General features: G+C 34.8%; 1 protein-coding gene across 8 annotated transcripts in view; it reads right to left on the bottom strand.

Moving 5' to 3' along the window:
• SLC4A10 (solute carrier family 4 member 10) overlaps positions 1 to 23,478 on the bottom strand; it is a gene marked incomplete at both ends in the record, with an annotated part of 269,813 nt that overhangs the window by 106,374 nt on the left and 139,961 nt on the right. For all 8 annotated transcript variants that reach the window (XM_084240237.1, XM_084240240.1, XM_084240238.1 and 5 more), the window contains 2 exons: positions 1,572 to 1,760; positions 9,174 to 9,334. In XM_084240237.1, coding sequence (XP_084096363.1) covers positions 1,572 to 1,760; positions 9,174 to 9,334 — 350 coding nt within the window. The remainder of the gene's footprint in view (positions 1 to 1,571; positions 1,761 to 9,173; positions 9,335 to 23,478) is intronic.

Below are 23,478 nucleotides of genomic sequence, written 5' to 3'. Positions count from 1 at the left end.
TGCTCATAATACTTATACTGAATTTAATATCCCTACAACTACAGACTCTTCTATATAATGAAAATGACTTTCATTAGTCATTGAAGGGTCTTTTAAAAATTAAATAGAGGGCCTCCCCGGTGGCTCAGTGGTTGAGCGCTGGGTTGCGAAGCTGCCCGCAGCCTCTGCAGCACCGGTTTGATCCCCAGCCAACCAGCGAGGGTCCCACATGGCACGCAGACCTCTCCCGCTGCCTGCTGCTCCCCTCAGCAGTGTACTTCAGTCCTTCTGCCTGTTCTTCTCCCTGCTCCCTGCTCTGGCTCTGGTGAATTATCTCACCCTCCCACACTTCTGACTGTACCCAGTGCTTGTATAAATAAATGAATAAATCTTTAAAAAAAATAAATAAATAAAAATAAATCAAATAGATATTTCAAAAATCATTAAAAACTGATTTTATGTTCTTAAATAATAGTACATCTACCTATTTTCATCAATTCAGCAAAGCATTTCTACTATTTGTTTGCATATATTTAATTCAGTAGTATGAAAAGTGGCAAAAATTCTGATATCAGTGAAGTCTGGGAAAAACTAATTTTCATGTATTTGTTTATAGTATCTCTGAAATTTTTGAAAATTGGAGTGATATTACATAAAGTATTCATTCCATCTTGCCAATATATGTGCTTTAGTCCGCTTGAGGAAGCCAGTCTTTCTAAAAAAGCATTTGAAAATACTTTTCATTCATTTTTATCTTTTAGAAGTGGGAACTTTCATAGTTGATAAAAGTCTAGCAAATTCATCCTCATGACAATACTAATTTCCTCCACCATTACAACTCTATTTTCCTTCATATGATTAATGAAAAGGAAAGAAGATAATAAGAGAGTCCTAAGATAATTCCTTAGTATAAATGATGAAAGGTAATGGATATAAGGGGAGAATAAAAAACACAGGAAGGATAAAATAATCCGAAGCCCAGACTGTACAAAGTTAAGTCATGATTGCTAGAAAACAGCAGAGGCCATATATGCTAGTATGCAAAAACTAGTAAGTGTGGTGGCTTCTTGAGTGAAGAAGCAGCACTGCTAATAGCAATAAGCCTATGAACTGCAAATCAGACTTCATATATGTAGATCTACAAGAGTTGACCATTTTCATTGCAATCTCTAATGGTATTTGTTTACTATGAGCAACATGAAACCAAAATCTTTTTCCCCCCAAATACAAATCTGTGATCATTACTCATTTTAACAAACTATCTATGGTAATAATTCAAATCACTGTGTTACATTCTCAAGCTGTGGAAAAAAGACTAGCAGTTGCTGCTCAAGTTGGGTCTACAAGTTCTTATTATATAAAAGTTTCTCTTGCATTCTGTCATGAACCTTTTAAGAAACTTAAATATTTTGTTAAAATGTCTCAATTTAATGCTTACTAGTAAGACTATATACGTATATGAAAAAAATTCTACAGCAATCTCAACTTCAATAAATCATTTTTGATTAAAATGTATTGTAAGGGATCTAGAAACACTTTGTTATTTCAATAACCTGTAGTAGATATAAAGAACACAATAAAGAAACATTTACCATTTTTATCCATGGAATTTGGTTCTGATTGTTTCTTGCCAATATCAGCAAAGGAACGAACAATGGGAATCCTATTGGTGAGCTTTTTCTGATTCTGGTGGTGGTGCTGTTTCATGAGTGCCTCATGGACCCTGTGACGCACATCCTCATTGAGCTGACCTGAGCTCACTTGTTGGTCAAGAACCATATCTGAAGAGGGAACAAAGAAAGAAGATTCACACAGCAATCCTGTTGTGAGCCAGCAGAGAACAACTGAGTTTGGACATACATACCCTAGATAACATTATTCATCTTAAAATAGCAGTGAATCCCTTAAAATATCTCTAAATAATGCCTTACAAGCAGAAGTTCGGAGAAATGTTGCATTTAAAAAACTTGGGAATTTTTTATTACAAACCATTCTATGTTAAATATATAGTCTTGGGGAGTATCATTTTTTTCAAACAGACATAGTTGTATTGAAACAGTGCTTTATGGTCTATGTTATTCACATGGATAGAAGGAAAAAGTAGTGTAGGCAATATCAATACAATTATCATGTTAAAAATTGGAGAGTGGTTTTACAGTGGTAATTTAATATGATTTTTCTCCATTTTTCTAGGGGAGAATAATTTCCATATTTCCTCTTAAAGTGGGCAAAAGTCTATCTGTGAATATCTGATGCAAGGAGTCCTATAGGTAGCTCTGTAGTTTGTATTTGGAGAGTAAACAACTCTTTCACACTGATATAAAGACAGTCCATTAAAACTTTCCTGAAACATGTTAATATCATAATCACAAAACAAGGAATAAAAGATATTTCAGAAGGCTATAATAAGCAGGTTGTTTTTTTACCAGAGATTTTAGAAATATCAATAAAAGAGGTGGATGAGTAAAGGAATTTTAATCTTATTGATAATACAAAGACTACCTCAATAAACCTCAGTATTATTAGCCTGCTTTCAGATTATAAAATATGAACTCTGATTTTCTGAGGCATTAATTCCTCTGTAAAGTAGATCACAATGAATTGCCATCCATGGTCTTACTGAGTATCTAAAGATTGAAAATTAGCAGAATTCTCCCTTAGTGTTTTCCTTCAATATGAAAATATCATGGATTAGGCAAACAGACCTGGGTTTTCTATCACATTCTCGCCATGGCTTTGTAAATGTAAATACCTCAGTATGCTTATTTATAAGATGGAGAAAATATCTGTCTCATACGTTGTTACCAGGACTAAGGACATAAGGTACCTAGTGCAATATTTGGAATATTGAGATCCTCAGTAAATATTTTTCAGTACATGATTGTTCTTATAATTTCCATTTGAATTCCATCCTAGCCATGAATTTTGTGATTATTTCAATATGTTCATCTATATTTTATAATAATACATTAAATTGAAGTAAAGTTGGGTTTATTAATAACAGAAAACCCAAAACAAACTATCTAAAATCATGAATTCCATTGGATGAATTCATGAATTCCAAATCACCTAACAAAAAGATGAAAATTATCTCTAATTCTATTTCTCTGAGATTCTGGCAGCATCCTACTCCTCTAGATGAGAGCTTTAACCTCCGGCAGATTTAGGTTCACAAGGTGGTTCCAGCAGCAACAAGGAAATAACTAAGTTTGTTTGTACTCATAGATTATTTTGCTTTCTTGTGAATTTCTTTTAAAAGAAAGGTTTTTCTACCCTGACCAGAAAAAGTCTCAAAATCCAACTGACAGCTCTTCCTATGCTGAATCAATCACTGGCAGAGGATATGGACCACTATGACTGGGTTAAACAAGTCAAAAACTACCCTTCATTCTTGAGTCAGTTCTCTAAGGCCCAAAGTACACAAACTTTCTATAGTGGGCCAAATAATAAATATTTTAGGGATCTGTGGATGGTACGAGCTATGTCATAACTATTCAACTCTGCTTTTATAGCATGAAAGTAGCCATAGAAAACATGTATACAAATGAGCATAGTTGTATTTCAATAAAACATATGGACACTGAATTTCATAGAATTTCCATGTCACAAAATAATTATCTTCTTTTTATATTTTTCAATCATGTAAAATGTAATTATCATTCCTAGATGTGAGCTTGAAGGAATACTCCAACACTTTGCTATTTACAATGGAAAGAGCAAGAATGCATGTTTGGGAATCAACTATAATATCCATTATAATTACCGTCAAAGACCCTTCCTTATCTGAAAATTTATGTGGTTATAGAGTAAAATTCAAATCTATGTCTCAGTTCCTTAGATCAGTAGTTACAATACCTCTGGAATAATTGGAAAGAAAGAAAATGATAAATTTTTGACACCTGTGACTTTACACTGAAACCTTGCTAAAAAGGAAAATGTATATAAAATGTATTATATACTCCAAATGGAAGTTTTAAAGTAGAATATTATTAAAACACTAATAGGATATTATTAAAACACTAATAGGATATTATTGCATAGCAGTTTCTGCCAGAAACCAGAAAGTTTGTTCCCAGGCCAGTATTCTAATTAGATCATATAAAAAATGCACATGGTTATGATTTTTAACTCCTACCAAAGCACTATAAAATCCCATAGGTCATAGCTTCACAGTTTTTAAAAATAAGGTCTTTGAAATAGGTTTTTTTTTTTGTTTAGATTTATTTATTTTTATACACGAGCTAGGGTACAGGCCAGAGGTGTGGGACGATGAGAGGATTCACCAGAGACAGAGCGGGGAGCAGAACAGGCAGACAATGGAAACACACTGCTAAGGGGAGCAGCGGGTGCGACAGAAGAGGTCTACCACACCATGTGGGAATCTCCCTGGCCACCGGGAATTGAATCTGTGCTGCAGAGGCTGTGGACAGCTTCACAGCACTATGCTCAAACTGCTGCTCCACCAGGAAGGCCCAGGTCTTTGAAATAGTTACATAAAAAAAGTAAATAGAAAAACAAAAAGCCCACTTTTCTGCTCATAGCTTACACAAAAATAGACAGTAAACCTCTCTGAGGTATAAATGCATCAAATAATAAAAAATAATAAAGTTCATCATCTTACCTAAAAATATAACTTATACTGAGGTAAGATCTAAGTACTAAAGGAAGTCTGATTCACCAATCACTTATACTGTTCTCTTCAAAACTATAATATATATTAATTAGTATCAACCTTTGAAAAGTAGAAAGGATAATGGACCATAATGACTTTGGGCCCAGAGTCAAGTCCTACAGTCTCAGCATGCTATGATTCCTAAATAATGAAGTCAAGCCTGCCAAAGTATTATGCCAGGATCTGGATAATAAGTGGAAAAGCAAGAAGAAAAAGGATAAGTCACAGTCTTCTAGCATTAAAAGGGCTCTACAAAAACTAGTAGCATTTATGCAGAAAGGTCTCATAATATCAAAAATGCTTCTCATCTTCATCAATTATTTCATCATATCAATCCATCTTGACTACTAAATGAAGTTTCTAAAGACCATATTTTTACAGATTATATAAATCTCTGTCTCTTTAAAAATTATCTTATAAATGTTTTGTCTGAAAGCTCATTGTTTTAACTCTAAAAGAAGCTGGAGAAACAGGGAACAAGATAAGTATAAATTGAACAGTATGGGTGACAGTTCTAATAGGAATTTGTGTACTCAAAATGTAAACCACCAAAAGAATACTTACTTTCCAGATCAGGGAGGGTAAAAGTATAAGTATGTTATAAATATACACGATTACCTCAACGTGGAAGATTACATTCAGTGAAACTAACTATGGATTTTTCTCTCCTTGAAAGATTTTAAACAATAAAAGTTGTTTTGATGATGTGAGGGTTATGTTGGTTAATCTGTCTAAGGAATTAACTTTGTTTTAATTTTAATTTCTTCTTCACTTTCAGTGACATAATTAAGTTTAAATACACATACTGCCTAAAAAAATATTTCCATGTTAATCTTCAGTGCTGAATTTCAGAGATTAACATAGACCACAAAATTGTCTGTAATTTACATGAATACAGATAAGTTTTTTCAATGCAATTAATCTCTTTAGGACAATAAATCATGGTGAGAAAAGATATCTGGAAAACTTTGGATTGGAAAAGGTTAAGTAATATTTTGAAGGAAGAAAGAAGTTTAAATTTATTCTGAGCTCCCTGAAACATTGGGAATAGATATTTTTAAATTAACTTTATCCAAAAGAAAATCCTACTTTAATTATACCAGAAATTCTTGACAGAAGTGCCAGATACAAATGAGATTTTCTTCTGCTAAGTCTACATAAATCTCTTTAAAGACTTATCTAACAGTCTATTAAAAACCATATCAGAACATTGATATAAAAATCCTTGATCATTCTTAAAAAATATCTGGGTCATATTCCTCTACTAGAATTTGTCTAGAAAACATCAATGGTACAGAAACTGTGAACTGAAAAGTAAGAGGAGTTAGCACTCTAAAAGATAGACTATTATATCTAGCTTTAGGAAAACTGAAACTACTAATACATGCCACTAACTGCGAAACATACAGAAAAATACAAGAAAAAGGAGGTGCAGAAAAAGGTCCAGGTCTTATTGTTAATCACTACAGTCACAAATGATCAAATAATAGACTAAAACAAACTTTATTATTATAGGTTAATCAAAAGAAAGTATTTCCATCTCTGCAAATGTCACCTTTAATATATCACTTTCTGTTCATCTGTTTATTTTATAAGGAAATTAGCTTCCTCCCTACATCATAATGTTGCTGTGATAATAAAATATAAGCTGTAAAAATAATTTGCAAAGTTAGAAGTCTTAAAAATGCAAATGAAGATCTCCTAATTATTACATATATGATAAATCAATTCAATTGTCACAAAGGAAAATAACAGTAAGTGAAGAATAAGAAAATGACTTACAAGCTATAGGGAGAAAATGTTTTAATGAGATTTTACTGGGAGTAAAAATAAATAACTTTGGATTTAATAAGTCAAATTAAAATTACTCAATGAGCAGGAATCTTTTCACTAATGATGAAAAGGAATCTAAGGTAGCAATAATCAACACAAATATCTATATATCATATTTTTCTAACCTTTATTAACTCTCAGCTGACATCTTCTGAACAACAGTTTGCAGAGTGTTCTACACTGAAAATGGGACATTCAAGTTGGGTTACTTTGGAGTCAGAAAGATACAGACTAATTAGAAGAGCAGAAAAAATACTAAAAAGCTCTTTGGGGTATCAAGACTTCCATTGAACTACTTCCATTTATAAGGATGTAATTTGCTTTAAAAGGCTAGATTTAACACGGTTAACAACCTTCAGGTATTTTCCAGAATTGAGCTCAGGCAACAGGGTTCTATTAGGGGCAGGAAGCATAAATTTAGCCAATAAAACTGAGCTAAGGTGATAAAATAAACACAGGGTTTTAGTCAAATTTATAGGAGACGGTTTCCTGCCAGGAATAAATTCCTATGGAAAGCATTAGAAATGACATGCTTTAAAAATTTAAAACCTGGCAAAACTATGAAGGATATTTTAAGGTTCATTTTGCCAAGTTGAGGAATTTGACAGCTTCATGACATATGGCCAATCCAACACTCATTTGGATTAATCCATTTTCAAAGGTAATGCCATTACTGACTTAACAGGCAGAAATTAACTTCTTATTTTGGGCAAGACCTTTATCCCAATTTCTTCATTTATGGAGTAAGGATAGCAATAACAATACTAGGCACCAAGTTTGTTTTGAGTATCAAAAAGATAGTATAGAAATGAGAAGCTTCCTAAACTGCAAAGTAGCACGAAAATCCCAGCCATCTGAGTCCTAGTTAAAAAATATAAAAAATGTTTATTGGGTATCAAGTAAGAGCCCTTTTACAGCTTACTGCAAAGTCTTGAAATTGAACTGGATAGCTATGATTCCAATATTCTCAGGAAGTTTGCTAATTTTGTAGTTAACCATTTACTTAAAGTATTAATAAACCTCCACTGTAGCTGGTGGTCTTCTTGAAAGCATACTGTATTTAACTTTAATGTAGTCTCATATATTTTAAAGAGTAACCTCTTTCTAGGTGGATAAAACTTGCAGGAGCAGTTGTGTTTCCTGCTTTATGTTTTAATTTTTGTTTAATATTGTGAGTCAAGATACAGATATCTTTTCATACTTTACACACATATTGCAATATATGCAAACCTCTCAGTACCGAGAACACGATAATTTTAAAATAATCAAACTGTCATTAAAATTTGGGCAACATTCTCTTCAAGCCATTCTTTACTAAGACAGTGAAACAGGGCTCAAACTCAGAGGCCCTTAGATGGGAGCTGGACATGAAAGTGTCAAAATTTCTATTTTCTCATTGTAGACTGGAGATGACACTTCATGAGACTATTCTGTTGATTAAATTTTATATATATCCTTTTTCTAATATAATCTCATTTATGTGATCAAAAAAAAAATACAAGCAGTGTTTTAGGGTTTCATTTTTCCCCATCTTTACAATGTAATTAAGACTTTGAAGTCTCCCTTAAGTCTTTCTACTTCACAAATAAATTGCATATAAAACTGCTTTTATTTTTTCCTAACTAGGAATTTTTTAAAACTACCTGATTTCTTTCTTTCTTTATTTTTAAAACCTTCCTTAACCATTTCATTTATACTTACAAGACTCATATCTGTGTTTTTTGTATTATTTTCTTTTTACTAAAATATATTCATTTCCCAGATCAAAAGATACAGTCAAACTTTGCCTCTATTTTTTTAGGTACAGTGAGACACTTCCTAAATATGACTGCCCATGCTATAAAGCAATAATAGGATTCTAATACAAATCATTCATCTCAAGGGGATAATATAGTATTAAATTACAAACTAATCTCAGCTACATCTTTCAGAATTCAAAAATTTTAATTCAGTTTAAAATAAATGGCCACACCTTACTTTTATTTCAAAATAATATTTTTCTTATTTGATGAATTTTTTCATTTTGTTATTTCATATATTTGAATAATGAAAAAATCAATCCCTAGCTTTGCAGGTTTTTTTCCCTTCAATTTTCTTTTCTTTCTTTTTTTTTTTTTTGAAGATTTACTTATTTATGCATACATGAACTGGGGTATAGGCCAGAGGTGCAGAGGGTGAGAGGACTCACCAGAGACAGAGACAGAGTGGGAAGCAGAACAGGCAGATCTACTGAAATACACTACTGAGGGCAGCAGCAGGCAGGACAGGAGAGGTCTGCTGTGCGGTGTGGGTATCTCCCTGGCCAGGGAGGAAACTCATGTTGCAGTAGCTGGTGATAACTTCATAACACTGTGTCTTTAACCCCTACGCCGCCAGCAAGGCCCCCCTTCAATTTTCTAATGGTGCAGTCTAACTAAATGTAACAACAAATAGTAATAAATACTAAATGGCAGTCAAGATATCTAGGTACTTGTCCTTGACTTGCCAGTGATGTGAGACCACAGTTCTCTGAGACTCAATTTCTTTTATCTACAATGAAGGGGGCAGGAGAAAATTGTTTTTTAAGGCCCCATATGCAGATGATGAGAATTTATTTTTCAGGTCACATATGTACAGAATTATAAGGAAAAGTGAAAAGAAAAAAAAAAACCATAAGAGTACAATAGACTATGGGCAAAAAAAAATATACCTGCAATTTCTTCTAAACTGTTGGCATGCATATCCAGCAGCACGGTTCCATTTAGAATGCAACTTCTCAACTCAAACAAGCTGTGCAACGAAAGAGTGGCCACGTAAGGCTTGCTCCACCTTTCTCCTCCATCTTCCACATCTTCTTCAAATTTCAACCACCTACACAAATAGTTTTTTCAGTACATTAAATATTATATTATAGATGGAAGAGCCTTTATTCCAATAATAAGAGGTAGAAACAGATAAATATTCATATAAGTTCTTTGTTTCAAGGGTTTTAGAAGTATGTAAGAGCTAATGCAAGGCCATCTATCCAGATACAACTGCAAGTTCTTCTAAGGAGTTCATGCCCATTTTCCTGCATAACATAATTGTTTCAGTTGAATTTATGGACTTTTTCAACTTATGCTGGTGTTATTTTGACAGATAAACCTTGCTAAATTTGAAACCTAGTTTCTAGTTATTGAGTGGTAAAGAAGACTTAAATTATACAAGAGTATGATAGTATTTGGGGGACTATAAATTACTTGTACTGGATATATAATACTTTCTGTCATATATATGAATATATTTAATTTTTACTGATTTTTATGCACTACTAAAACATGTTTTTTCTTAACTACTTAAGTATAAATCTGTAAATTGACACCCACACTATTATTATTGTTTATTATTATAACATTAATAATAATTTTTTAAAATACTCCCATGGATTTCTTGAGCTACATAAGATGATCACTTTATTATACAAAAATCTATAGTTAAATTTTATTTCCAGATAATAGTAAAAAATATTGAATAAGAAAGCATATACATTTTATTTTCGCTCCTTTGGAAGTAAAAATTTACATTTTAAGAACCATGAGAAGATGTGGTATATTTGTGAGTGTGTGTTTAGTTCTATGTACTGTTATTTATACTAGCATAATTCAGCAATCAAGTAATCACCACCAAAATAAAGATATAAAACTCTTCTGTCATTACAAAGAAACTCCATGGTACACCTTTATAATCTCAATCCTTATCTTGTTTCTGTTCTATGGCAATCACAAATCTGCTCTTCATAACTATAATCTGATATCTGAGGATATTATTTTTTTATGAAATTGACATTTTTCACTAAGCAGAATGAGCTTAAAATTCTTCCAAGTTGCTACATATAACAACAGTATGTTCTGATTTATTGTTGACTCAAATTTCATTGTATGGATGTACCAGAACTTCTATACCATTCACCCATTGAAAGATATTTGGGTTGTTGACAGGTTTTTCCCATTACAACTCAAGCTGCTATAAATAGTCATGTATAGGTTTTCATATGAACATAATTTTTCCTTCTTCTGTGATAAATGCCTATGACTAAAATTACTAGATCATACTGTAAATGAATGTGTAGTTTTCTAAGATACTGACAATTGTTTTCTAGATTAACTGTACCTTTTTACATTCACACCACAATGGATGAGTAAGTAATCCAGCATCCTGCATTCTTACCAGTGATTGCTATTATATGGACTAGTTTTAAAATTTTAGCTATTGTATTAACTGTGCAGGAAGTGTTATATGTTACACTGATAGGCATTTCCTTAACGATCAGTGATGCTAAACATCTTTTTAAGTGTTTATTTGCCATGTATCTCTCCTCTTTAGTGAAATGTCTACTTGTATTTTTTTCCAATTTTTCTAAGCAATTTGTTGTTTTCATATTATTGAACTTTGAGAATTCCTTGTAAGTTCTAGATATATATTTGTGCCAGATATATTATATGCAAATATTTATTCCCTGTCTGTAGTGTGTCTTTTTGTCCTCTTAACAAACTCTTCATAGTACAAAGAATTTTTTTAATTATAATTACAATTTTTAATTTTATTGAAACTTTTTCCATTTCTTTTATTTTTTTTTTATAAATTTTATTGTTATATTCCCCATACAATTGCAGCCCCCCCATTCTGACCCCAATCCCTCCCCTCCGGCCCCCCTAAAAGTGTCTCTGGTTCATAGTTTTTTGTTGATTTTGATTTTCACTTTCTTATAGTTATTCATTTTCCTGGTCCCTTATTTACGTTTTCTAGATTCCTGCTATGAGTGAGACCATCCGGTATTTTTCTTTTTCTTTTTGGCTTATTTCACTGAGCATGATCCCTTCCAGCGCCATCCATGTTGCTGCAAATTGCATGTGTTTATCTTTTTTGAATGCTGAGTAATATTCCATGGTATATATGTACCACATCTTCTTGATCCAGTCATCTATTTTTGGGCATTTGGGCTGTTTCCAAAGCTTAGCTATTGTAAACAGTGCTGCTATAAACATAGGGGTGCAGGTGTTCTTTGGAATTGATGTTTCTGTGTCCTTTGGGTAAATACCTAGGAGTGGAATTGCTGGATCATATGGAAGCTCTATGTTTAGTAGGTCCAGAAATCTCCACACAGCTTTCCACAGTGGTTGGACCAGTTTGCACTCCCACCAACAGTGCAGAAGAGTTCCTTTTTCTCCACACCCTCGCCAACATTTGTTGTTGCTAGTTTTTTTAATATGTGCCATTCTCACTGGTGTAAGATGGTATCTCATGGTAGTTTTGATTTGCATTTCCCTGATGACAAGTGATGTTGAACATTTTTTCATATGTCTGTTGGCCATTTGCATTTCCTCTTCAGAGAAGTTTCTTTTTAGCTCTTCTGCCCATTTTTTGATTGGATTATTTTCTTTGCTGTTGTTGAGTCTGATCAGCTCTTTACAGATTTTTGTGATCAGTCCTTTATCATTAGTGTTGGGTGCAAAAATGTTCTCCCAGTTGGTGGGGTTTCTCTTTGTTTTTGTTATTGTCTCTTTTGCTGTGCAAAAGCTCTTTAATTTGATGTAGTCCCAGCTGTTTATCTTTGCCTTCACTATCACTGCTTTGGGTGATGTGTCTGTAAAGATGTCTTTGATGTGCAAATCACGTAGTGTTTTTGCCTATATTTCCTTCTATATATTTTATGGTTTCAGGTCTTATGTCTAGTTCTTTAATCCATTTTGAGTTGATTTTTGTGTATGGTGTGAGGTAGTGGTCAAGCTTCATTCTTTTGCATGTAGCGACCCAGTTTTCCCAGCACCATTTATTGAACAAACTTTCTTTGCTCCAATGCATATTCTTTGCTCCTTTGTCAAAGATTAGTTGACCATAAATCTGTGGGTTTATTTCTGGATTTTCTATTTGATTCCATTGGTCTGTATGTCTGTTCTTGTTCCAATACCATGCAGTTTTGATGATTATGGCTTTGTAGTATAGTTTGAAGTCTGGGAGTGTGATGCCTCCATTCCCTTCTTTTTTTTTCACGAGAGCTTTGGCTATTCAGGGTTTTTTGTGATTCCATATGAATTTCATCAATAATTGTTCTATTTCTTTGAAGAATGACATTGAAATTTTGATTGGAATAGCATTGAATCTGTATATTGCTTTTGGAAGGATGGCCATTTTAATAATGTTTATTCTTCCAATCCATGAGCAGGGGATGTCTCTCCATTTCTTTGTGTCTTCTTCTATTTCTTTTAACAGTGTTTTATAGTTTTCTTTGTATAGGTCCTTTACCTCTTTTGTTAGATTTATTCCCAAATATTTGATTTTTTTTGTTTCAATAACAAAAGGGATGGTTTTTTTGATTTCTTCTTCTTCAGATTTATTGTTTGTGTATAGGAAGGCTACTGACTTTTGCGTGTTGATTTTGTATCCTGCCACTTTACTGAACTGATTGATGAGTTGAATTAGCTTTTCTGTGGAGTTTTTGGGGTTCTCTATGTATAATATCATATCGTCTGCAAATAGTGATAGTTTGACTAATTCTTTTCCTATTTGGATTCCTTGGATGTCTTTCTCTTGTCTTATTGCCCTGGCTAGGACTTCCAGTATTATATTGAAAAGCAGTGGTGAGAGTGGACATCCTTGTCTTGTTCCAGATCTTAATGGAATTGCTTTCAGCTTTTCACCATTGAGAATGATACTGGCTGTTGGCTTGTCATAGATGGCCTTTATGATGTTGAGGTATGTTCCTTGTATCCCAAGAATTTCAAGGGCTTTTATCATGAATGGGTGTTGCACTTTGTCGAAAGCTTTCTCAGCATCTATTGATATTATCATATGGTTTTTATATTTCTTTTTGTTGATGTGTTGGATAACGTTGATTGATTTTCAGATGTTAAACCATCCTTGTGTCCCTGGAATGAATCCTACTTGGTCGTGGTGAATTATCTTATGGATACATTGTTGGATTCTGATAGCTAAAATTTTATTGAGGATTTTTGCATCAGTGTTCATTAAGGAGATTGGCCTGTAGTTTTCCTTTTTTGTGTTGTCCTTGTTCGGTTTTGGTATTAGTGTAATGTTGGCTTCATAAAACGTGTTTGGTATTGTCCCTTCCTTCTCAATTTTTTGGAAGAGTTTGTGAAGGATAGGCACTAATTCGTCTCTGAATGTTTGGTAGAATTCATTTGTAAATCCATCAGGTCCTGGGCTTTTGTTTTTGGGGAGGTTTTTGACTACCATTTCAATTTCGCTAATTGTAATTGGTCTGTTTAGGTGTTCTATTTCTTCTTTATCTAGCTTTGGGTGATTGTAGAGTTGTAGGAATTTGTCCATCTCCTCTAGATTGTTAAACTTGTTTCCATATAACTGTTCATAGTAGTTACTGATTATTCTTTTGATTTCTGCTGTGTCCGTTGTGATTTCTCCTCTTTCATTGATGATCCTGTTTATTTGTGCTTTCTCCCTTTTTTCCTTTGTGAGCCTGGCTAGGGGTTTGTCTATTTTATTGATTTTTTCAAAGAACCAGCTCTTGGTTTCATTGATCTTTTGGATTGTTTTTTTAGTTTCAATTTCATTTATTTCTGCTTTGGTTTTTATTATTTCTTTTCTTCTACTGGTTTTGGGGTTTTTTTGTTGTTCTTTTTCTAGATCTTTGAGCTTCGAGATTAGGTTGTTTCTTTGCGTTCTTTCTTGTTTCTTGATGTGAGCTTCTATTGCTATATATTTTCCTCTTATTACTGCTTTTGCTGCATCCCATACATTTAGGATATTGGTGTCCTCCTTGTCGTTCAATTCAAAAAATTTTTTAATTTCTTCTTTGATCTCCTCATTAGTCCAATGGTCTTCCAGTAGTGTGGTTTTTAATCTCCATGAGGTAGGAAAGTTCCTTGCCTTCTTTTTATGGTTTATTTCTAGTTTGATGCCTTCATGGTCAGAAAAGATGGTTGATATGATTTCAATCTTGGTGTATCTGTTGATGTTTGTCTTGTGCCCCAGTATGTGTTCGATCCTGGAGAATGATCTGTGTGCGCTTGAGAAAAATGTGTACTCCGTTTTTTTGGGGTTTAGTGTTCTATAGATGTCTGTTAAGCCCAATTGCTCTAGGTTCTTATTTAGAGCTTTGGTTTCTTTACTTATTTTTTGTCTTGTTGATCTATCCATTGTTGATAGTGGTGTGTTGAAGTCTCCCACTACGTATGTGTTTTCTCTGATGTCTGTTTTCAGAGAGGACAACAGTTGTCTGATATATTTTGGTGCTCCTTCGTTTGGTGAGTATATGTTAATGAGTGTTATTTCTTCTTGAAGTATTGTCCCCTTGATCATAATGTAGTGACCATTGGGGTCTCTTTTTATCTTTTTGAGTTTGAAATCTGTTTTATCGGATATAAGTATAGCTGTTCCTGCTTTCTTTTTTGGTCCATTTGCTTGTAGGATTGTTTTCCATCCTTTAACTTTGAGCCTATTTTTATCTTTTGTAGCTAAATGTGTTTCCTGGAGACAGCAAAAGGTTGGGTTTTGTTTCTTAATCCAGGCTGCAACTCTGTGTCTTTTTATTGAAGAGTGTAGTCCATTTACATTTAGAGTTAATATTGATATGTTAGCATCTGTATTTGCCATTGTGTTTGTCTTTCCTTTGATTTTATTTATTTATTCTTGTAATAACTTTTTTTTTTTTGGCCTTCTTTCATTGTTATTCATCCCTCTGTGGTTCTGGCTTTAGGACTCCTTGTAGTATTTTTTGGAGTGGGGGTTTAGTTGCAATGAAATTCCGGAGTTTCTGTTTGTCTGGGAAGGTCCATATTCTTTCTTCAAAGAGGAAGGAGAGCTTTGCGGGATAGAGTATTCTTGGTTGGCATCTGTTTTCTTGGAGTCTGTTGACTATGTCCCTCCACTCTCTCCTTGCCCGTAGTGTTTCTTCGGAGAAGTCTGATGTCAGCCTGATTGGTTTTCCTTTGAATGTTATCTGTTTCTTCCCTCTTGCCAGCTTCATTATTTTTTCCTTGTCCTGGATTCTTGGGAGCTTTACTATTATGTGTCTTGCTGTATTTTTCCTTTCGTCGTGGAAGTTTGGTGTTCTTCTTGCTTCTTGTATATCAATTTTCAGCTCCTTCTTCACATTTGGGAAGTTCTCTTCAATTATCTCTTTGAATATTTTCTCTGTTCCTACTTCTCTCTCCTCTCCTTCTGGTATTCCTATAACTCTTATATTTCCTTTCCTCATGGAGTCAGATAGTTCCCGAAGTCTTTCCTCGTTCTTTTTCCTTCGTACTTCTCTTTCCTTTTCTGTTTTGGTTCTTTTTATTTCTGTGTCTTCAAGATTACTTATTCGTTCTTCCATTTCATCTATTCTGCTTTCATTGCTTTTCCCAGAATTCTTTAGTTCTTCCATTAATTCTTTGATCTCCTGCATTTCTTTTACTTCCCTCTTTAGGGACTCAATTTCTTTCTTCTGACCATTGTTTTCCCTCTCTAGGGACTCAATTGCATTCTTCTGATCGTTGATTATTTTTCCCTTATCATTGTTTTCCTTTATGACTTCTGTCAGTTTTTTAATCACGGCAATTTTAAATTCTCTTTCTGGAAGGCTCAGAAATTCTTCCAAGTTATTGTCGTTGCAATCTGGGGGCTGGTTTTCTTTTTGTGGTGTGCTTTTTCTCTGGAGAGTTGCTAGGTTGCGTGTGGTTCTTCTCCTCCCTACTGTCTGTTTTCTAATTTGCCGTATGCGTTGGGACACTGTGTTGTTGGGACTGGCCAGCATCTTGGGTGGGCTTCTCTGCTCCCCTCTGGTTCCTCCAGGAGTCATCTGTCAGTTTCAAGCAGTCTTTACTGGAGAAAGGTCCCTGTTCTAAAATGCCGATGTGGGGACACACTCCCCTGTGCGCCTGGTCTGCCCCGGCAGTGCGTTCCTGCTCCCCCTCTGGGCTTGGACTGCAGGCCAGAGGGGGTCTGGCGTGGGCGAACTTCCCCCGCTCACCTCTGGCTTCTGAGGAAGCCTTCTGCAGGTAGTCTTTACTGAAGAAATGTCCCTGTTCTAAAATGGTGATGTGAGACACACTCACTGCGCGTCTGGTCTCAGGCACACTCTTCTGCGCGCCTGGTCTGCTCCGGCTGTGGGTGCTCGCTCTCCCTGTGGGCTCAGACTACTTGTTCAGAAGGGGCCCAGTGTGGGCTAACTCCCCAGCTGGCCACTAGCTCCTTCAGGAGCCTCTGCTGGCTTCAAGTCGCTAGGTGGCGCCAGAGATCTCTCCTAGAGCCCTTGGGGAGCTGATTTTCCACCCTGTGGGACAGGGAGCAGAGCGGGGATGGTAGGGTACACCTCAACGGCTTTGGGGTGCTGTGTCTGCCTTGTGCCCCACCGTCGTGGGGAACCCATGCCCCTAATTTCGTGCCCCGGGTCTCAGTTCCAAAGCCCTCAGTTCCAGGATGCGGGCTGTAGCCCAGATCAGTGGCACGGGAATGGCGCCTTTTGAATTCCGCTTCCCTGCCTGGGCGCCTTGTTCCTGCTCACTCAGGGAGGGCCTCCGCGGTTTCTGCGCAAGCTTACCGGGCGGCCGGGGCTGTGTGCTGGTGCTGGTCTCCTCCTGGGGGGCGGGGCTCTCTTTAATGGCGCCTGGAGCTCACCTCCGCGGCGGATCCTGCAGGGTTCTCCACAGCTCCTGTTCACGGGGTGTGGTGGCTGAAATAGTTCCTTTCCACTCACAGTCCCACTTGCTGTGTCCGTTTTTCTTGTTGGCCGTTTTGGTTTGTTGTTTCCCTCCTCTCTGCTGGTCGGAGAGTGTCGCCTCTATGGGCGGGGGAGGGGAGCAGGGTTCTGCGCTTCCCTCCCTTCTGGTCCTCTTTTATGGCAACTTTCTTCTTCGGGCAGTTTGCTGGAGTCGTCCGTTTATCTTCCGTGTCCCAGTTCTCACTGGGACCTGCCGCTTTTCCTCCCTATTAACTTTTTTTAATGGGAGATCTTACTCGCAGCGTCTCCTCACCGCCATGTTGCTCCGCCCCTCTCCATTTCTTTTAAATTGAAGTATCATTGCACTACTATATATGTTTCAGGGATGCACCATTAAAAAGGGATTGGGGTCAAAATAAGGGGGTTGTAATTGTATGGAGAATATAAAAATTAAATTTAAATAAAAAAAATAAAGATCAATACACTGAAAAAAAAAGTATCTGTATATGCTATATAACTTCATAACTAGAAGTCCAGTTTTATCCTTTAATATGAAATTATCCCTTTTTCTCTTCTTGTAACTACTAATTGATCTTAAAGTCTAAAATTTTATGTTCATTTTATTTAATTCATCCATTTGTTTGGAGAAAGACAAACACTTCATGATTTCATTTATGTGGTATATAGAGATGCACAAAACTTTTTAATTTAAGGGAAGGGCAACTTGTGACTCTTTTCTTTTATGGATTGCTTCTTCCATCATGTCTCAAACTCATCTTCTAGACCTTGGTCCTGAAGATTTTCTCTAAAACTTTTATAACTTTCTGTTTTATATTTAGATTTGTAATTTATCTTGAATTATTTTTTGCATAAATGGTACAGTTTCGGTTGCATTAGCATTTTTTACCTGTTGGTATGGAATTGTTCCATAACATTTGTTGAAAAGACAACTCCTCCTCTAAACCACCTAGCTATACTTGTGTTGGTCTTCATCAGTTCTTGAGTCTTTTCCGTTGATCTATGTGCTAATATGAAAAGATACTTTATAAACAAATCTAAAAGGTATATTTCTTCCTTTAGAATGGCTTCCTTCAAAAAAGGAGACTGGTATTTTGGAAAATATAAAAAATGTCTCTGGGAGTTCCAGGCCATTATAAGTTGCATGCATAGAAGGTCTGGCATAGCCAAGTTTTTAGAAGTATCACATGAGAAGGCAAAAGACATTTTATCAAAGGAAAACCACAAGTTATAACATTAAGTTACTAAATATTTCAAGATACAGTACTTTATATCAGCTGCTCAATGATGCTAAAAGAATCATATTTAAATGAATATTTTTAAAACTACATTAAAATGTTACATATAAAATATATAAGCATATCTCTATTTTCTGGTTTTCATTTTATTTTTAAACTTCAAAGATAGGAATTAACAGATCTGGAAACACACCAAATCCTGTTTCTAGATTTGTAGTCACTGAATATACTGACAGTTGCAAAATGCCTGATTGCAGTTAATGACCTAAAGTGCTGCAATTTACTCCAGTTTTCAAATAAACTCAGCTGACATTTGTTTGAATAGCAAACCAAAGCAAACAAGACTCTCACAGGCATGAATGAGATGTGATGGACAATGAAAAAATATTGTAGGCCAATTGCATAACATTTTCTATGGGGGGGAGGGGGTGGATTTAAGCACTGAGGAGATTATTTTTATTTCATACAATATGCCTGGATCTGCTTTTATCCAAGATTAACCCACTAGAATCTCTCTCTCTCCCTCTCTCTCTCTCTCTCTCTCTTTCTACTAAACAACATTAATAACAACATAAAATAGGTGTTTATGTATTCTTTGAGGATTAGGTTGATTATTATCTCCTCTACAGAATGCATATTAAAAATCTACAAAATAAACTTCTTTTGCAAGTTACAAATAGATGTCTTCCACAAAATTTAACTTTCTATTAATTATGTTCCCACTAATTCAGTTTGACATTTTGAAGAATTTCTATTCTGATTCTATCCAAATAGAAAGTGAAAGGGTTACCAAATTATTACCTTGAAGGAATTAATGGACTATCAAGAGAAAATATCCCCTTTTGGGTGGATATAAAGAGTGCAGGGGCGAGGACATGGTTAAGGTAGGAGCTAGAGAATTACATGCAAAATTGTAAAGGGTAAAAAGGAAATGAAATATATCCAAATGTAGAGTTTATAGGCATTAACTACTCTTAATCCATATTATCTTTACATCTCATATTGCAATGAAAAACCTTCATGGTCTGTACCTTTACTAATTTTGAATATCAAATGCTTTCACAGCATAAATAAAATTGTTTTGATGTAATAATCCTTTTCCACACTACCATGTATGTATCAGAGGCCTAACTGCTACCCCCTGCTTTGAGTCTTCTGAGCTCATTTGTGGGAAGCATTTTTAAAGGGCAACCACAGTGAGTCAAGCATGTTGTCTCCATAAATGCACAGCTGTGGGATCTTTGTGCACATTTCTAATAATAACGTTATATGTTATTTATAAGTAGGACACTGTAGTGTGTTGATTTCATTAGCCCTTGTCATATGGCTTCTTTTTAGGTTTTCAAAAGTGAACAGCTGGTTTTCACAAACATTTATTAAATAATTATGATTCAAAAATTTAGCTTTAAAATCTAAAACTTTGCTTAAGTTTTACTTGGCAACAACAGTAGGCATGAATTATTCAAAATGTGATATGTGACAGGTGCAATGTGCTGATAAAATATCCTTTTTAATTTCTACTATTAGGGTAGAAAATAATTAATTCCCCTTGGAATACAAATAAAAAACAAGAAATGCTTCAAATGGTTATGTTAATGATTTATTAGAATTAAGTTGCATTTCAAAAATCAGATGGAATTATGAATTAACTGAAATTAACCTTTTTAAATGAACGAGGGCAAGCAGAACAAAATTACTTCTGCCACTTTAAAACCTACTACATTTCTAAGTCCTTGATAAATACATTCTGTTCTTCCCTGACGTATTGTGTCTCAGCCAAAATTCATCTACCCTCCTCTTCAATGTCTGTTACTATTTTGATTGCTCATCAGATGTCTCCCTGAACCTAAAACAGCTGCACCATGCATAAGGCTCCAGAAACATGGCTAAGAACACAATTGTAACTAATAAAATTAGAAAATACTAATGATTAACTGAATCACCTCTTTTATTCTTTATAATTAAGCAGCAACTCATTTTGGTGTTTTAGGATAAACATGTTGTTCTACTTAACTTACTAGAGCATGGTAAAATCCTACCTGTTCAAGAGCAACAGAATGAAAGCACTAAATCCTAGTACTGCTCTGCCACCTCCCACCTTCATGAGTGGGCAAGTTACTAGGAAGTTACTGGTTACAAAGAATAGATCACATTTGACTTGGAGGTGAAAATTATCAACCATTTTAAGAATAAGGGAGTTATTTATGCCAACACATATGTTATATTTTAAAAGCAAATATATATACATGCATGTACATGTGTGTATATATATATGTATTCCAATCTTCTCAATTTTATTATATGTGATGAAAGTAAAGAAAGAAATATAAAAGAAGGGCCTCCCAAAAGTACTCCTCACAACAAATTAAAGAGACTTTAAGTAACTGGAGAAGTTGTCGAGTCATCATAAGCACCTGCTCACCTCCCTCCAAGTCATCCAAGAATATGCCTTTCTTATAATCAGTTGAAGACAGATGCTTTTAGTCTTAAATAGGGAGGTTTGCACTTTAAGTGTCTTATCAACAACTCTTTAATCGTGAAAGAGCAAAAGTTATATCACTTGTTGTGAAAAAGATTAAATATGTTGTTTTTCTGTCATCAAATGAAGATGAGCATATATATATATGTATGTATGTATGTATGCATGTGTTGTGTATTTTTAAAACTCCATAATAGTTGGCTTTTGAGGCAGTAGAATAAAACAAGTAAGGTAAACGATTCTGATTTTAAATTTAACAGGTCATATATAAAAATGATTTCACTTTTAGTTCTACATACTAGATGGTGACTGAACACTTAATAGTGGGCACTGAATGATATTTATAGTTGCTGAGGCGAGAAATTACACCTGAAACTTATACCATGTTGTGAAGTCGTGTTACTTCAATGAAAAGAAAAACAAGTAACAGGAAGCATCATAAGGAAATTATGTAAATTTTTCATTTTAAAAGGTAACTTGCACATTCCACCAGCTTAAGGTATTAAAAAATTACAAATAAACAACATAATAAAATATTTGACATAAAACCAGAATAGGAAATGACAGATCACAGGGGAAACATAAAAGCACAGAAAAATGTCCAGTCTCACTAATAATTAAAGAAATGTAAATTAAAACAATAAGATTTATTTTTATGTATAAAATTAGGAAAAAGTTTGATGATTAAGTGAGGTTTGGGGGAAATAAGCACTCTCATACATTGCTGGTTAAGTGTAAATTACTAAAACATTTTTGGAAGGCAAATTTCAGTATCTATCATGGTTTAAGAAAGGATGCTTCTTTGAGACATAAGTCCCATTGTTAGAAATTCATCCTACTTAAATGCCCACAAAATAATGCCAAAACAGAAGTAAAGATGACTGCAAAAAAATTTTTAGTAAAACAAAGAACCAAAAAAACTTAAATTCCTATCCTGACTGGCTAAATAAAGAGTGTCCATATAGTTAAATATAATTTAGTCATTTAAAAGGTTGAGTAAAATGTAATGATGAATGGAAAATGGTCCAAACATGTTATTAAGTGAAGAAAATATGGCACAAACACTGTAAACAATCCCTATTGTGTAAATAAAAATGGTCATGCAACTCCATGCAGATATAGGCATTAAAAGTTTCACAAAAAGTTAAACAAGAAACTAACAATTACTAATTTGGAAGAGAGGTATTATGACCAAGAATAGGGGATTAATTTTGCTTTCTACTTTTACTTTACTTTTAAATTTTAAATATCAGCGGTTTTCTTTAATGTTAACAGAGATGAACTAGTTGATAAAGATTTTCATTTTTTCTGTTTACTTTTAGCATTTTTTTAAATAAAAGAGGCTGTAAAGATTGCTCAAAATGTATCAAACAAGATTTAACTGGGCCAGTATTATTTATTTTTTAAGATTTATTTTTATTCATACAAAAACTGGGGTACAAGCCAGAAATGCAAGGGGTGAGAAGATTCACCAGAAACAGAGCAGGGAGCAGAACAGGCAGACTGACTGAAATACACTGCTGAGGGGAGCAGCTGGAGATATAGGAGAGGTCTGCCATGCCATGTGGGCATCTTCCTGGCCGCCCGGGAATTGAACCTGCACTGCAGAGGCTGCAGACAGCTCTCAGCACTGCGCTCAACCTGCTGTGCCACTGGGGAGGCCCCTGGGCCAGTATTATTTATAATATTGTCATGAGTGCACACTTAATTCCACACTAACTCTGGGTAGAATTAAGGCAGAGAATAAATGCAGCCACAAGTTTAATATGACCTGGTTAAGTGCTGTGGTTTTCAGAAGATTGTTGGAACTGAAAGGCCACTAACATGTTCAACACAAAGAATTTCTAACAATAGAACCGTGTGACCACAGCAGGTAGAACCTCACAAAAACAGTCAAACCTGTGTCAACAGATGTGCTTGAGCATCCTGCTTCCTCTGCCTAGAACACCCACCTCTGCTTTCCTTCCTAGCTACTTCAATTCAGACTTCACTATGCTGGTAGAGCATGGGTGCTTTGCTGGCAGGTGTGCTCTGGTAACTACACCTAAAGGGGGGGATCCTATACTTCCAAGTTACTAATGACAATGTAAACCAATGTTACCTCAATAAATAGATAAATCAATTAAAAAAATAAACAGCTCAAGAATCACCATCATCTAATCAAGAAGGGAGATGCTATCATGATCCCTGTTTCCTTACCTTGTGGTTTAGATCTTTGCTACATGAAATGTGATCCTTATGTTCAGAAACATTGGTGTGATGTTACCTGCAAGTTTGCTGAATATGCAGGTTCTGAGACTCTAGGCCTGAGAACCACCAAACCCAATTTCAACAAGATCTTTAGTGATTTAGCATCACATTGACATTTAGGAAGCAGTGGGTAAATGATAACACTAGGTCTGCCCACATTCCTGCCCACATGGTATCACAGCATTCCTCATATAGTATTTACAACTTGGTATACTTGTCTAAGTCCCAGGTTAGACTGTGAGATTGTTAAGGACAAGATCTGAACTTTTTGTTGCTGTTGTCCCATGTGCATTGACATATTAATGAATGAGAAGTAAATTCAAATTTTAGTTTCTTTTGTACTTCATCAGTTATATAGCAATGTAGAAATAGT

Source organism: Talpa europaea (genome assembly GCF_964194135.1).
Source record: "Talpa europaea genome assembly, chromosome: 1".
NCBI classification, from domain to species: domain Eukaryota; kingdom Metazoa; phylum Chordata; class Mammalia; order Eulipotyphla; family Talpidae; genus Talpa; species Talpa europaea.
Note: the sequence above shows the minus strand (reverse complement) of the source record. Positions and strands in the feature narration are given on the sequence as shown.